The 13387-nt window shown below is 42.5% G+C and overlaps 3 protein-coding genes across 4 annotated transcripts in view; all 3 read left to right on the forward strand.

Annotated features, from left to right (window-relative positions):
• LOC121198564 (leukocyte elastase inhibitor-like) overlaps window positions 1-13387 on the forward strand; it is a 17522-nt gene continuing 4135 nt past the window's right edge. Inside the window, exons 1-2 of one of the 2 annotated variants that reach the window (XM_041062818.1) lie at window positions 1-11; window positions 7863-7866. The gene's annotated coding sequence lies outside the window, so the exon portion shown is untranslated. Of the gene's footprint in view, window positions 12-7862; window positions 7867-13026; window positions 13159-13387 lie in introns of those variants that run through there. The other variant, XM_041062810.1, reaches the window with a different exon arrangement.
• On the forward strand, window positions 504-5230 carry lrrc38a (leucine rich repeat containing 38a). Its single transcript, XM_041063231.1, has 2 exons — window positions 504-1131; window positions 4983-5230. The coding sequence occupies exons 1-2, from the start codon at window positions 504-506 to the stop codon at window positions 5228-5230; spliced, it is 876 nt and encodes a 291-aa protein (XP_040919165.1).
• LOC121198515 (leukocyte elastase inhibitor-like) overlaps window positions 13139-13387 on the forward strand; it is an 11953-nt gene continuing 11704 nt past the window's right edge. Inside the window, exon 1 of the mRNA XM_041062726.1 lies at window positions 13139-13161. The gene's annotated coding sequence lies outside the window, so the exon portion shown is untranslated. The remainder of the gene's footprint in view (window positions 13162-13387) is intronic.

Here is a 13387-nt window from a genome sequence, read left to right on the forward strand (position 1 = left end):
TAATGAGGCATGTAGGGCTGTTCCTGTTAGTCTACATAGACACACACACATACACACAAACACATGTCTCGTGGCTTACCCCAAAATCCCCGCCCCCCTCGCCTCCGGTTTGTTAGCTTCTATTTACCTCTGTGTTAATCCTCTCCCCTTTCACACACCCCCCTCTTCCCCTCCTCACCACTCTCTTGCACGCTTTCTGTTTTGCTCCTCCCCTCTCTTCCCTCAAAGCCAGCAGGCTGCTATTTGATCCAGACTGCTTGTTACATGATCTCCCAGAATACAGCGGTCCCTGGCTACTCGATGGCTTTTTCTCGCTTTGCAGCTCAGAGAGCACGAAAGGATGCCAGAGCCACGCTGAACCTACATCATTTGACCTTTCCTTTCCTTTCCCCTCCTGTGATCTCAACCTGCCTATCTGTCCATTTCCCTGGCCTCCCCTCTCACCCCCTGTCGAGATCCCCTCACCCCCCTGTCTCCTGATTAATGCTGCTGCCCCCTCAACAATGTTACCATGCATTAACTGGCTGCAGCCTTTCCTTGCCTTGATCTCTTCCACCTTGCTCACGCGAGGTCACAACTGCCCATCCAGCTGTTTATGTCCAGACCATCACACTGTTGACTGCACCGGCCAAGGTCTAACCAGGGTCCCGGACTCCATCCCTCTGGATGTTCGCCGTCTCCTGCTCTCCAACAACTGGATTCCCTCGATCCCGTCTGACTTCCTGGTACTTTACAGTGATCTGGTCTATCTGGACCTCAGGAATAACTCCCTCTCCCAGCTGGAGCCAGGGACCTTGAGCACCTCCTCCAGATTAGTCTTCTTGGACTTAGGGAGCAACAACCTGACGGAAATCCCCTCAGGGACATTTGGGGAGTCCAGGAGTCTGATCAAACTGCGACTAGGAAACAACCCCTTCCTAAACATGGTAGGCAGGGACGCTTTTACGGGGTTGACTTCTTTGAGGGAGCTAGAGCTAGAAAGAAATGGCCTCACAGCGCTGGATGTCAGAGTCCTGGAACCCCTGCCTTCCCTTCGAATGCTGCGTCTGGAGGGAAACCCCTGGCTCTGCAACTGCCACTTTGCCAAACTCTTTGTATGGCTGACAGAGAACCGCCACAAGCTCCCAACGGGTAAGACATATTCTGCTTAAGGTATGGACCTGCAGTCATTTACCCCATGCCAGAAAACAGGAAATCTAATCAATCCCCTGAGGTACATTTAAATCATGACATTTGATTGATCAGTTGCAATTAGAACAAAGTAAAGCCAAGGAATTGACAAAAACATCAAATTGTAAACAGCTAATCTTGTTGTTTAGAGTGCTCTGACTAACAGCAGGTCTCCATCTTTGTATTCAGAGGTGCAGCAAACTCTCTGTGGGTGTGAATTTGAGGACAATTACATCTTGTTTATTGAGCGATAGAGTTGACATTACGTGTTATCATCAGAATCAGGATAGGCAGAGCTGTGGAACCAGACACAGTGGATGAGACACAGCCATCGTTACACACTGCACAGTACTGAAGGCATTCATACAGACATCAGTGTAGTTGAACCGCACTGACCTCAGCCCAGTGTTTTTCAGATATCAGGAGTTTACATGAAGATAAACTCTGTATGATACACACATATCAAAAAGTGTAATTCTTCCCAGGTCAATGCAAAAATGAAAAGATGGAAGTTCTAGTCTTCACTTGTTAACTGAATCAGTGTTAATATAAAGATGATAATCAGGTTCATCACAGGTCATTTCAGATAAACACTGATTCACAGCGTCTGCAAGTCATACTTATATGACTGCACATTACTACACACCACTACTGTACTAAAAAATGTGTGTGTAAAATGACTTTAATTGACTGGCTTGTAGTTAAACTTTCAGCTGTGTGTCATGGCCTTCAGCACCAGCTGAAGTTTGCTCAGTTGTCGGACCGTGGCTCAACCATGAACATCAATCACACAATACAGCCATGTATGGGAGAGATTGTAAAGCTTATGTCTTGTCCATAGATAGTTCCTGGCATGATCTGGGATGTGATTGTCCACCCTGATCTTTCTGCTGACTGTTAGTTAATGATGTTGATCATCTGCCACTTGTGACCCATTCCAGTCTGTTGATCACAAAAAAAAAAAAAAAAAAAAAGGCCAAAACCGGCTCAGCTGCACAACTGAAACAGAATTTGAGTAAGAAAAACATTTTAAATGCTGTTGGGTAATTTATTGTATAGTATTATGCCATGTTTTACATGGTAATATAAGTTCTCCAAAATCTGTAAAATAACTAGTACCTGTCAACTAAGCGTGGTGGAGTAAAAAGTACAGTATTTTCTTGAAATGTCACAGAGTATAAATATAAAGTAAATATAAAGTAATATAAAATTTTAATACAAAAGCAAATTGTAAATAAGTACAACAGTTCAGTAAATCTGTGTCAGTGTCAGGGAAATGAAGGTGTATTTAAGTGTTAGCATGAATGCTACCAAACAAATATGATAAAGTCTTCTACATTATTAACAACCGTCATATGAACACCATAGTGTAGGTGTGTAAAAACCCAATCACTTTGCAGAGAAGCTGAACAGTTACCTCAAAAGCAACCTGTGACGGCCAAATTTGAATTTCAGGTTAATAACAACAAGTCACTTCAGTCTGCTGTCATGGCTCTGGAGTCTTAAATAAGAATGAGTGAGAGAAATACAAGGCAGCCTACATACTGTAATATGCCTTATTTAGTACTACAGTACACCTGACACCATAACACTGACACCAGCTACCCATGTCTAGACTGATTCCAAACAGCAAAACAAGTCTGTACACACAGCTACACACACACACACACACACACACAATCACATTGAATGAAATGAAATGGTTTTAGATTTCAACAAAATAAATGTGGATGTTTCTGGGAGTCTGTGCAGAGCTTTCAGAGGACACTGCCTTGCAGTCATTTTGTGTGCATGGCCCTGGCTACATTCACAACAACTCAGTGTTTGTGTGTATGCACCTGTGTGCGTACTGCACATATAGTATGCATGTGTACAGCCGTGTGTACCCATCTCTGTGTTGCCATTTTGTGTTCCTGTAGATATGTGTATGTGCACACCTATCTTTGTTTTATGTAATACTGTGTGTAAAATATGCTTGTGTGCATTTGTGTGCATTTGTGTGCGTTTGTGTCCACCTGAAACATTTGTACATACTATTAAACACGTGTTTCTGCATGTGTGCACCTCTGCATGAGTTTGTGAAACACACATTTTGGCGCACGTCTGTGTGCTTTTTGTCCATGTGCCCATATAAACGAATGTGTGTGTGTGTGTGTGTGTGTGTGTGTGAGGGGATGTGTTTCTGCCTGTCTGTCTCCTGCATGCCTGTGTGAGCATGAGTCTGGCTGCCTGTTGTAGCGCCACGTGACTGGAACATCACCAAGCGATGAGGTCACTGAGTCCCTTTTCATGTGGAAAACCCCTTCTGGTCTTACAGTGATTCGCGCACACACACACTTGACAATGATGTCTAGTGACTCTTGGGTACAGCGGTGCTAAGGAGGAATCAGGATAAAATGGAAGAGCCTCTCTCTGCACAATGGACAAAATGTTTCCAGGACGCTGCAGTCCATCGGCACAGAAAACACACCACTAGCTTTCTATTTCTTGGTGTCGTGAAACACTGTTTGCTAATGATGGTTTGCAAAGACGCCAAGACACATCTAAAATAAAAATTTAATGTTTTGTTTTAAAATGGTTACGTAATAATAATAATAGTAATAATATCTCCTGTAGTTACTAAGATGTGGATGAATTCTGGTTGTATTTCTGTTGGTGTGTTCAGGGGGGTTACAGCTTAGAGATGACGCCCACAGAGGCAGTCTCCATAGATTTATGAAAATGGAAGAATGCAAGTTTAACAACAACTGATTTGAGGATAATGATTACTTGCATTGGTTGCTGCTGGAAATGCTTACGAAGCAGACTGCGCAGTATGTCGGAGGTATTTCAGACTGGGGACGACAGGGATCAAGGCGGTGGAATCGCACATGGGGGGGGGGCGTGCGTGCACATGTGTGTGTGCTTTGCAGGAGAAAATCTTAAATTGTATAAGCTGTCACTGTTTGGTTTGAATGTAAGGGCAATCAAAGCAGATGTAAAGAAGAAATATTTCCATAGAAGACTGAGTGAAAGTTATTACTCCAGACATATCATGTATTGTACTACATACTGTGTTACATGATCAGGATCAGGTTGGATTTGTCACAAAAAGCTTTTTTCATTCAGAAACTAGGGTCTGGCAAACAGTTTACAATGACAGAGTAATGAAATGAAAGCTTTGAAACAGAAAGGCGTAGGAGGCAATTAAATATATGAAGCGGTTGAAACACCATTTTGAGCATTGAATTTTTTTTTGCAAACTGAAACAGGATTGTGGAGTTTGTGTCAACTGTTCTCGAAACTGGGCCTTCTGTTTCTAAAAGTGCACCAAAGCAGTGTTATCATCACTAGTGTTCATTCTGTCAGAGCAAAGCAGTGATAGATTGATGTTTGGTTTGTAGAACTGTTGCAGTGACTGGTTAGATAACTAACATTGAACCGTTTACACTGATTGTGGACAAGAGTTTTTTCTCAGGTCACTGTATAGGTGTTGAAAAAGTTTTGTTTTATCACCAGCGACCCGTGTATTTGCCTTTATTTGGCAGTCAGTAGAAAGAGACTGGAGACATTGGAGGAGAGACAGGTATGACATGCAACAGAGGTTCTCTGCCTGGGAACTGAAAGGTGAATGTTGCAGTTGTGTGGTATGCGCCATAACAAGTCCACAGGGGCATCCCACCCCTTGTGTTTTTCAATGCAGTGCTCTATTTCATGTGAACACCCATTTATCCTTGGAAAGGAGTTGCGAGTCAGAATGTTAAGACAGGCATGAAAGCCCAGTGTCCTGGATGTCCATGAGCTGCTTCACTTGTTGCTTTCTCTCTTCCCAGGTATGGAGGGGATAGAGTGCTCCCTGCCTTTGGATGGACGTCGTGTTCCCCTCAATTTACTCTCTGAAGACAGTTTCCGGGAGTGCCGCGGTACCCTCACCCTCACCGACTACCTCATCGTCATCTTCTCCGGCATATCCGTCTCGGTGGCAGCCATCATGACCAGCTTCTTTCTCGCTTCAACAGTCCACTGCTTCCAGCGCCTCAGCAAAGGCAGCAAAGGAGATGAGGAGGAAGGGAACGACTGATGAGCAAAAGGACAGGGGGAATGATTACATAAGGTGCAAGTGTTTTGCACAAAACTCTTGCTCAGAGGTCCTGTTGGTATCCCAGAGAGAGCCTGACAAAACACGAGAGCAGTGACCATGAGTTGAGAAAAATGCCAAACCAAGAAAGCTCTTAACATGTTCAATCCAAGATTATACGTGCGCTGTCATGAGAGTCACAGAATTTGGGAAACATCAGTTTGGCTTGAATCACTATTAAGAGGTTTTGCTTTCACTGAATGTAGGAATTTCCACTTGGGCAGACAGTACTGACTGTGGAGACACTGTTTTGTTTTTTGTTTTGTTTTTTTGTTACAAACAGGAGAGCTGTAGCATCGCACAGCTATTACACCACTCTTGGGAACAAAATATGCAGACCTCCTCATTAAGATTGAGACTGATTAAATATATTCTAGGTGGAGATGAAGAGACCATAGAGAATCAAAGATTAAGATGCACCTCGGGAAATACAAAACATGTCTCCAGCAGGTGTTACCTATGGTGCAAGTATGAAGGTAACAGTGGGAGCTGAAGTCTTCACAGGTCTTGAAACATACACTCGACTCAAAAGGGAATTGTGTCAGGATCAGCTTACAGGATATTTTGGTCCTTTGAGATGTGTCAGACTAGGCAATCACAGATTTTTAAATTCTTGCCATAACTTTGCAGGCTACATGTTGGATCCTGACAACCGTGGTTTGTCAACTTCAGATCCTGAATTCACTTCTCCACTCTTATATTTGCGTACAGGGGAGCATCCTGTGCTCCACTGGGCTAATGTTACAGATCATAGAAGTTGTCAAACCAGGCAAGAGCTATAGCAAAAAAAATATAACATTCTGGGCCTTTTGTGGGTTGCAGTGGTTGTCATCCACCATACTATACTACACAGGATAAAACAAGCTGTATCCAAATGCAATTTTAGGCAGTTTATCACAATTTTGTGGGACTTACTGCATTAAAAATTAGATTCACTGCAGTGGTCTATCCCTGCGTGCAGACCCTTGCAACTAAAACACACCACAAACTGCAATCCAAAGCTTTCAGCTCTTTTGAAGTAGTTTCTCATGAATTGAATAAAATTGTCTCAATGAGTCATATAAGTCATGAGAAAAGCAGCTGTGCTTTGCTTACAAAATAATTGTAAAAATAGTCGACATTTTAAGTCTGATTCTACCCAGAGTGCAGTGCGCTACAAAGACCTGATTTGGGTCGGATCCTCAGGTTTTCAGAAGTTCAGGTCTGCCCCAGACCTCTACTGAGAGGGTCCACTGCTACAGCTGGTGGCTAAGTGCCTTGCTCAACAGCCTCTTGGTTGTTGAAAGAGCAGATGTCGGGATTTGAAAGCTAGCTTTCTGAAATATTTGAATACTCTCATTTATCAACAGTTATTTTTATTTCGTGTCTTTTGTTGTTTCCCGGTACTATAACAGAAGCTTCTTATCTTTTTCTATTTTCAAAACTGAAGTTGGTAACTTTGCAAATTGGCAGACTCATTCATTCTTGGCGATTCCATTGCAGTAATGGTTTACAGGTAGAATAAGATATTTTTGATTTAACTTCTGCAAGTAACATTTCCTTCTGATATTGCAGACTTTTGATTAGTCCAGAGGCCTGCTGTAATCCACTGATGCAATAATATTTCCGATAGATCTGAGAAAAGCATAGAGAAGTCATAGGTCAGAGGTCATTCATATCTGAGATTGCAGTGGACACAGGTTCTCCAAAACTGGACAGTTGAAGAATGGAAAAACATAGCCTGGTCTGATGGATCTGGATTTCTGCTGAGGCTGCAGATGGTTTGGTCAGAATTTCGCATCAACAGCATGAATCCATGGAGCCAACCTGCCTTGTGTCAACATTCCAGACCTGTGGTGGTGGTGGTGTGATGGTGTGGGGGATGTTTCTTGGCTCAGTTTAGGCCTTAATACCAATCATGGTCTGAATCCCACAGTCTGTCTGAGTATTGTTACTGACCATGTTCATCCCTTCATGGCCACAGTTCACCATCTTCTAATGGCTGCTTCCAGCAGGATAATGATTCATGTCACAAAGCTAAAAGTCGTCTCAGACTGGTTTCATCAACATGACAGTGAGTTCAGTGAACTTCAGTGGCCTCTCCAGACCTAAATCCAGTAGAGCACCTTTGGGATGTGGTCGAACAGGAGATTGGCAGCATGAATGACGTGATGAATCATGCCAACATGGAGCAGAAGCTCAAAGGAAGGTTTCCAACATCTGGTGGAATCTATGCCACCAAGAACTGATGCTGCTTGGAGAACAAAGAGAAGAACTACCCAGTTTTAGTCTGGTTTTCCTAATAAAATGCTTGGTTGAGTGCATTACAGCACATCTTTATGGTATTCATGGCAACAGGTATCAAATTCTGTTTGCATTTACAGCTACAACAAGCATATTTGTTTAAACTTTTAATAGTACATGGACATATCCCCATGAATGTCAATATTTTACATGTCGGCTTCATGAAATTGACCTTTGTGTTTCAGTCTGATGACATGGAACATCATTCATTCATTCTATTGTCTGTCAATCATCAGCTGTTCAACATTTTCTTTTAGAATATGTCAGTTTACCATTGGTCTGATGAAGGCAGGACTGTTGACATCCTGTAGATGTTAACTGATCTTTTTTTTTTTTGCAGATTTGTTTCTGGGTTTTGCCCCATTTTTGACTAGATTCGGAAAGCAGATTCAAAAGCAGGGGTACTCTACGCGTATGTGAGTGGGGGCCATGAATAGCAGGCATGAAGAGCCTCTGTCAGCCTGTTGAGATTCTACGTCTCTCTCTGGACAAACTCCCGGTCTGAGTTTACTGTCACTTGGGTGCCAACTAGATTTGTAATCTCCAATTTGAAAGGGCTTCATGTGTTATGATCACTAACGATGAACAAGGATTATCAGGATACTTCATTGTGTGAAACATAAAGGAGTGAGTGGCAGAGGATAACAAAAAAAGTAATAAAAATATTTTTGCTTTGATGTGAATGTTGTTAGTCCATTTTGTTCTGTCTGACAAAACTGTTTGATGACCACATCTTTCTAATGTAGTTTTGTTCATCCAGGATTTGATTTAGATGTATATTTTTTAGTGACTCAAGACCTTTATTACAGACTACAACAAACAACATACAAGACAGTGATGAGAAAACACTGACACCTGGGAGGAATGAAGTGCAACAATTCAAGTGACCTTGTCTGGCTTGTGGATCTGGATTCAGACAAAGTAACTTTGGGTTTATCCAATAGTAATGACAAAATCAGCTCAAACATAGATGCATGGTTTAAATAGCACTTTGACAGTTGCTTTACTTTTTACTTATTATGCCTGTATTATAAGTAATTTTCCCAGGTCAGCTGTTGGAATGTTTTCTAATGTCTCTGTGTGTTATTGTGGACTCCCATTCCTTCTTCCTGTATGTAGTTACCTTTAACTTCCTTGGGTGCCAAATAGATTTGATGTTGTCTGTATCTGTCTGTCCGTAAGCCTGGTCCATCACCATCACCAGGGCCAAACCAAATCTGCAATCAGACTGATGGCAGTCGTATGTATGAGTGTATATGAGGAGGGAGAGAGGAATGTGCAATTATTTGTTATCAGTGAACCAAGTCAGACCAACAGAGATATTACTTGTATGATTGGAGATATTCTCTCTGATATGATACATGTTCCAGTACGAAACCGCAGCTAGTAGCAATGATTGTTGTCCATGCTAAACAAGGCTACACACAAAGTTACAGACAAGATGGGTTAAACACGCAATTAACATTACAGTAAAAAGAAAGTCAACATGCTGTTATGACTTCAGCTTCCACAAGCTCCACGTTGTATTAGCGCGTCTGAATGCAGATGTGTTATTTAACATCACAGTGGAATAATCACAGTTCTGTCTCTCACTGCATCAGGCCGTCACATCACATGATGCTGCAGTGCAGCGGGACAGGTGACAGATGGAGGCTTAGAGAGACACAGGCCACATAATGAGCTGTGGCTCTGTGACATGTGACTGTGTTAGTGAGCAGCCAAGTGTGAAACAGTCAGTTTAAGAGTCAGTACCTCCAAGTCTGAGGCCATGGTTGCTGCCCCAGTTGAAGAGCTTTAAGTGTCTCAGGGCCTTGTTCTTGTACTGGGCTGTTGTGGTGAAAGGGGAGCTGAGTTGGAAGGCTTTTTTATCCATGTTTCACCCCTCACCTGTGGTCATGAGCTTTGGGTAGAAACTGAAAGAATGAGATCATGGATGCGAGCAGCTGTAGAATGGCTGGGCTCACCCTTAGAGGGAACTCAAAGATCCAGGGGGAGCTCAGAGTAGAGCCACTGCACCTTCATGTTGAAAGAAGCCAGCTGTGTTGTGACAGGAGGTTTCCTCTTAAAATTGAGACAATGAGACATCACATCCATATAAGACACAGAGTCACTAATGGTGACCCTGGACACTCTGTTCAATGGGTAGGATGAACTTACAACTTAAAGTTGTTCTGCCTTGGCCAACCTTGACCCAACTCCGTCTAACATTATATGTGCAGGACATACAGACAAATTGAAATACTGTTTCTCCCTCACCAAGTGAGAGGTGCCACTAAGTAAGAAAAAAGATTAAAAAATAGAAGAGTAAAGCTTATGTACAGATAAGTATTTAGGTAAAATAAAGTAGAATAAGAAAGAAAACCTATGTACAATCAGAATGTGCAGTATGGCAGCAGCATAGTTGGCATTAGTGCAAATTTATTAAGTGAGTAAAGTTCAGAATGAAACAGTGCACAGGAGATGGTTTATTAGCAGCAGATGAAAAGTTGGATTGTGGTCCAGGGGCTGGGGGAAGAGGAGGGAGGTAGTGGATGGAGTTCAGCATCCTGACAGCCTGGTGGATGAAGCTGTTTCCCTCGGTAGAAGAAGCACATGATGGGGAATGGGACTCGTAGAGGCGTGTTTGAGCCTTCTTGAGCAGTGATGTGGTGTTGTTGGTCCAGGAGAGGTCCTCAGAGATGTGCACCCCCAGGAACCTAGTGCTGCTTACCCTGTCCACAGCAGCACCATTGATGGTCAGTGGGGGATTCTGCAGAGGTCTTGTCCTGAAGTCCACAACAATCTCTTTGGTTTTAGAGGAACAGAACCAGATTCAGAATGAATTCATCCCCAGCAGCCGAGTTCAAAGGAGATTACTGACATTACATGTGCACGTGATGGGGAATGGGACTCTTAGAGGCGTGTTTGAGCCACCAACCCTGGTAAAGTTAAATGTGCCATAAGAAGTCTATAATATAGTTCAACTTGTACTACTGACCATATAAACTATGTGCAGAAGAGCATAGAGGTGAGAGTTCATACTACACACAGCCCAGTGGGCTTTAACCATGTCATCCTCAATAATCAGTCATTTGTATTTTGTGCGTTTTTGCGTTTATGACAATGTTTGTTGTAGGAGACAGGGATTTGCCACATAACATTAATATCAGACTAATGTGGTGGACATCTGACCTTTGATGGGTCACCCTGTAACTCTTGAGATTTAGGGTGAAAATGAGTAGAATCCTCTCAGGATGTTGATGGGGGTGTGATGTGATGTGAGGAGATGATGTGACGGTCTGATAGCGGAGGACGTGGAACAGATGGTCCCCTTTCTACTGTGCGCCTGTCCCTGGATTATGCATGGAAGACACATGACAGCCAGCCAATGGACTTGGGGTGGGGGGTGTTATTATTGTTAACAGTAGTGTAGTGACGGATTCACATCTGACAGTATTACTGGTGCATGTGGGGAGGGTTGGGGGGAATGATAGAGTGTGATTGTCATGTTTTTATTATCCTCTTTGTGTGGGAAGGTTGGAAAGCATGCAGAGTGCATATTTAAATAAGATTACAAAGGTGAATTTGTGTTTGTGCTGAATAGCTTTAGGAGAGGTCACAGTGAGTCTGTAGCCAGTTCTTGTTGTGCGATTGCTGAACTTCCATAATAATCAGATGTATTGACTGGTCAGTGTCACAGCTGTGGTCTTGCCGTTGCTTTTAAACCAGCCTGTCCAGACTTTAAGCACCGTCCCAGTCAAGCTTACAGTGTGAGACAAAGTGAGATTACAGGTTTAAAGCAAAAACAGCAAAAATTAAAAAAAAAAAAAAAAGAATTGTGAGTTTAAAATTAGAATTCTGAATTTATTCTCAGAATTAAAGTTAGAATTCTGAATGTAATCTCAGAATTCTTTTTTTTTTCTCCAAATGTGGCCTTAATCCTCTTTGATAAATCTCTGATGAGCAGCTGCCGCAAAAAACTTTAATCTAAGGATTCTGACTTCAATCTCAGAATTCAGATTTTTTTTTCCTGAGAATTTTGACTTTTTTTTTTTTTTTTCCAAATATGACCCTAATCCTCTTCCGTAAATTGTTGATAAGCATCTGCCACAAAAAACTGCAACAAAAAATTAAAAACTCACACAGTACAAACAGGAAACACTGGCATCCAATCAGAGACAGCTTTCCTGCCATCTGAAGTGGAAGTCTCAGGTTCTCTGGAACCTTATCTCTTGTTTGAGATGTTATCTCTTTTTTGTGATGTTCTCTGGAATTTTATCTTTTCGTTGATCGTCCAACTCCTCAGTCAGATATCTGGGTGTGTTTGATTTACTAAATGTTTTGCTTTCATGCAGCTTCTCACGGCCATTGAAACCTTGTATCTTTCTGGGGAAGACCTGGTCTGATTAGGAGGGACGGTATCCATCCCACTTTGGACGCAGCTGCTCTCATATCTAGAAATCTGGATGAGTTTATTAACAGGCCAAAACCATGGCAACCCAGAGCTGAGACCAGGAGGCAGAGTTGCAGTCTTACATGCTTCTCTGTGCTTCCATTAGAGCTTTCACCCTCCCATAACCCCAAAGGAACTGTGTCTGCCCCCCGACCACCTAAATTTATTCACTGCACTTCACTGCAGACCATCCCTTCCTCTTCTTCATCCGACATAACCCCACCATGAGCGTTCTCTTTGCCAGTAGCTACAGTCAAAGTGTTTCGCATTGAGAATCATTGTTTTTGATGTGTCAAACAAGCTGTTGAGCTGTTGCACTTTCACACCACAACAAGTACAAAACTTTCTCCATGGAAACTCCACCCAGATTTTGAAAATAGAACTTGGTTCCAGTGAAGTCTGAGTAATCTTTCTTTCATCATGAGCTTCAGGCACACCTGTACCACACCTTAGGAAAGGTCACTGGGATTTTGTAGCCAGTTCTTATTGTTTCCGTGTGGGTGTCTTTGATTTACTAAATGTTTTACCTTCTTGCAGCTTCTCATAGTCAATGAAACCTTGTAGCGTGCAATTCTTGTTACATTCCACAAACAAAATATGGTTCAGCTCTACACATAATGGACCATCATCTGCTGCATGATTTGACCTTTCAGCTTCCACACAGCATGACAGAGTGAAACCTCAGCTGAGAATGTCAGGGGTGTGTCTGTTTTTAGTTCAGTTTACAACTGATGCTTCACACAGAAATCTGTGTGTTACAGAAAGGCTCCTGATCACCAGAGAGCAAGAGGAAAAGTGTGTGTCAGTCAGCAGTCGGTTTCTCATTCAGTGTGTGATGGCAGGATTTCATTATTTGCTTTCTAGCCACTTTGTATAACAGGATGAACTTGATTAAGGCCATGCTCATGAATTCTCTAGTGGACAGTCTAAACAGGACATGTTACAGGAGGAACTATGACTGAAGTTTGAGTAATAGTTGTTTCATCACAAGCTGCAGAAACACAGAGAGTTCAGGAACCCACATGAGAAAGTGAAACCTGAGCTGAGAATGTCGAGGGCGTGTCAGTCTATAAGTCAGTCTACAACGGATGCTTCACACACAGAAATCTTTGTGTTACAGAGAGACTCCTGATCACCAGAGGACAAGAGGAAATCTGTGAGTAGATAATGTTAATCGTTCAGTGTGTGATGGCAGGATTTCATTATTTGCCTTGTAGACACTTTGTATAACAGGAAGAACTTGATTAAGGTGATGCTCATTTTTGAACCCAACATGCTTCGAAGCTAATGTTTGTTCCATACTGGGTTTGGTTCCGAGTGTCCCCGTGCCCAGAGCGAACCTGATCAGGCTCTGACTGCTCTCCACACATGCGGTAGTTTGACAG

This window comes from Toxotes jaculatrix, chromosome 2, assembly GCF_017976425.1.
Source record: "Toxotes jaculatrix isolate fToxJac2 chromosome 2, fToxJac2.pri, whole genome shotgun sequence".
NCBI lineage: Eukaryota > Metazoa > Chordata > Actinopteri > Toxotidae > Toxotes > Toxotes jaculatrix.

Bases quoted from the DNA above. Each gene is read 5' to 3' on its own strand.
- lrrc38a (XM_041063231.1), top strand. From the start codon at position 504: ATGTTACCATGCATTAACTGGCTGCAGCCTTTCCTTGCCTTGATCTCT. The intron at 1,132-4,982 runs GTAAGACATATT...CTCTCTTCCCAG, and splicing joins CCGCCACAAGCTCCCAACGG to GTATGGAGGGGATAGAGTGC.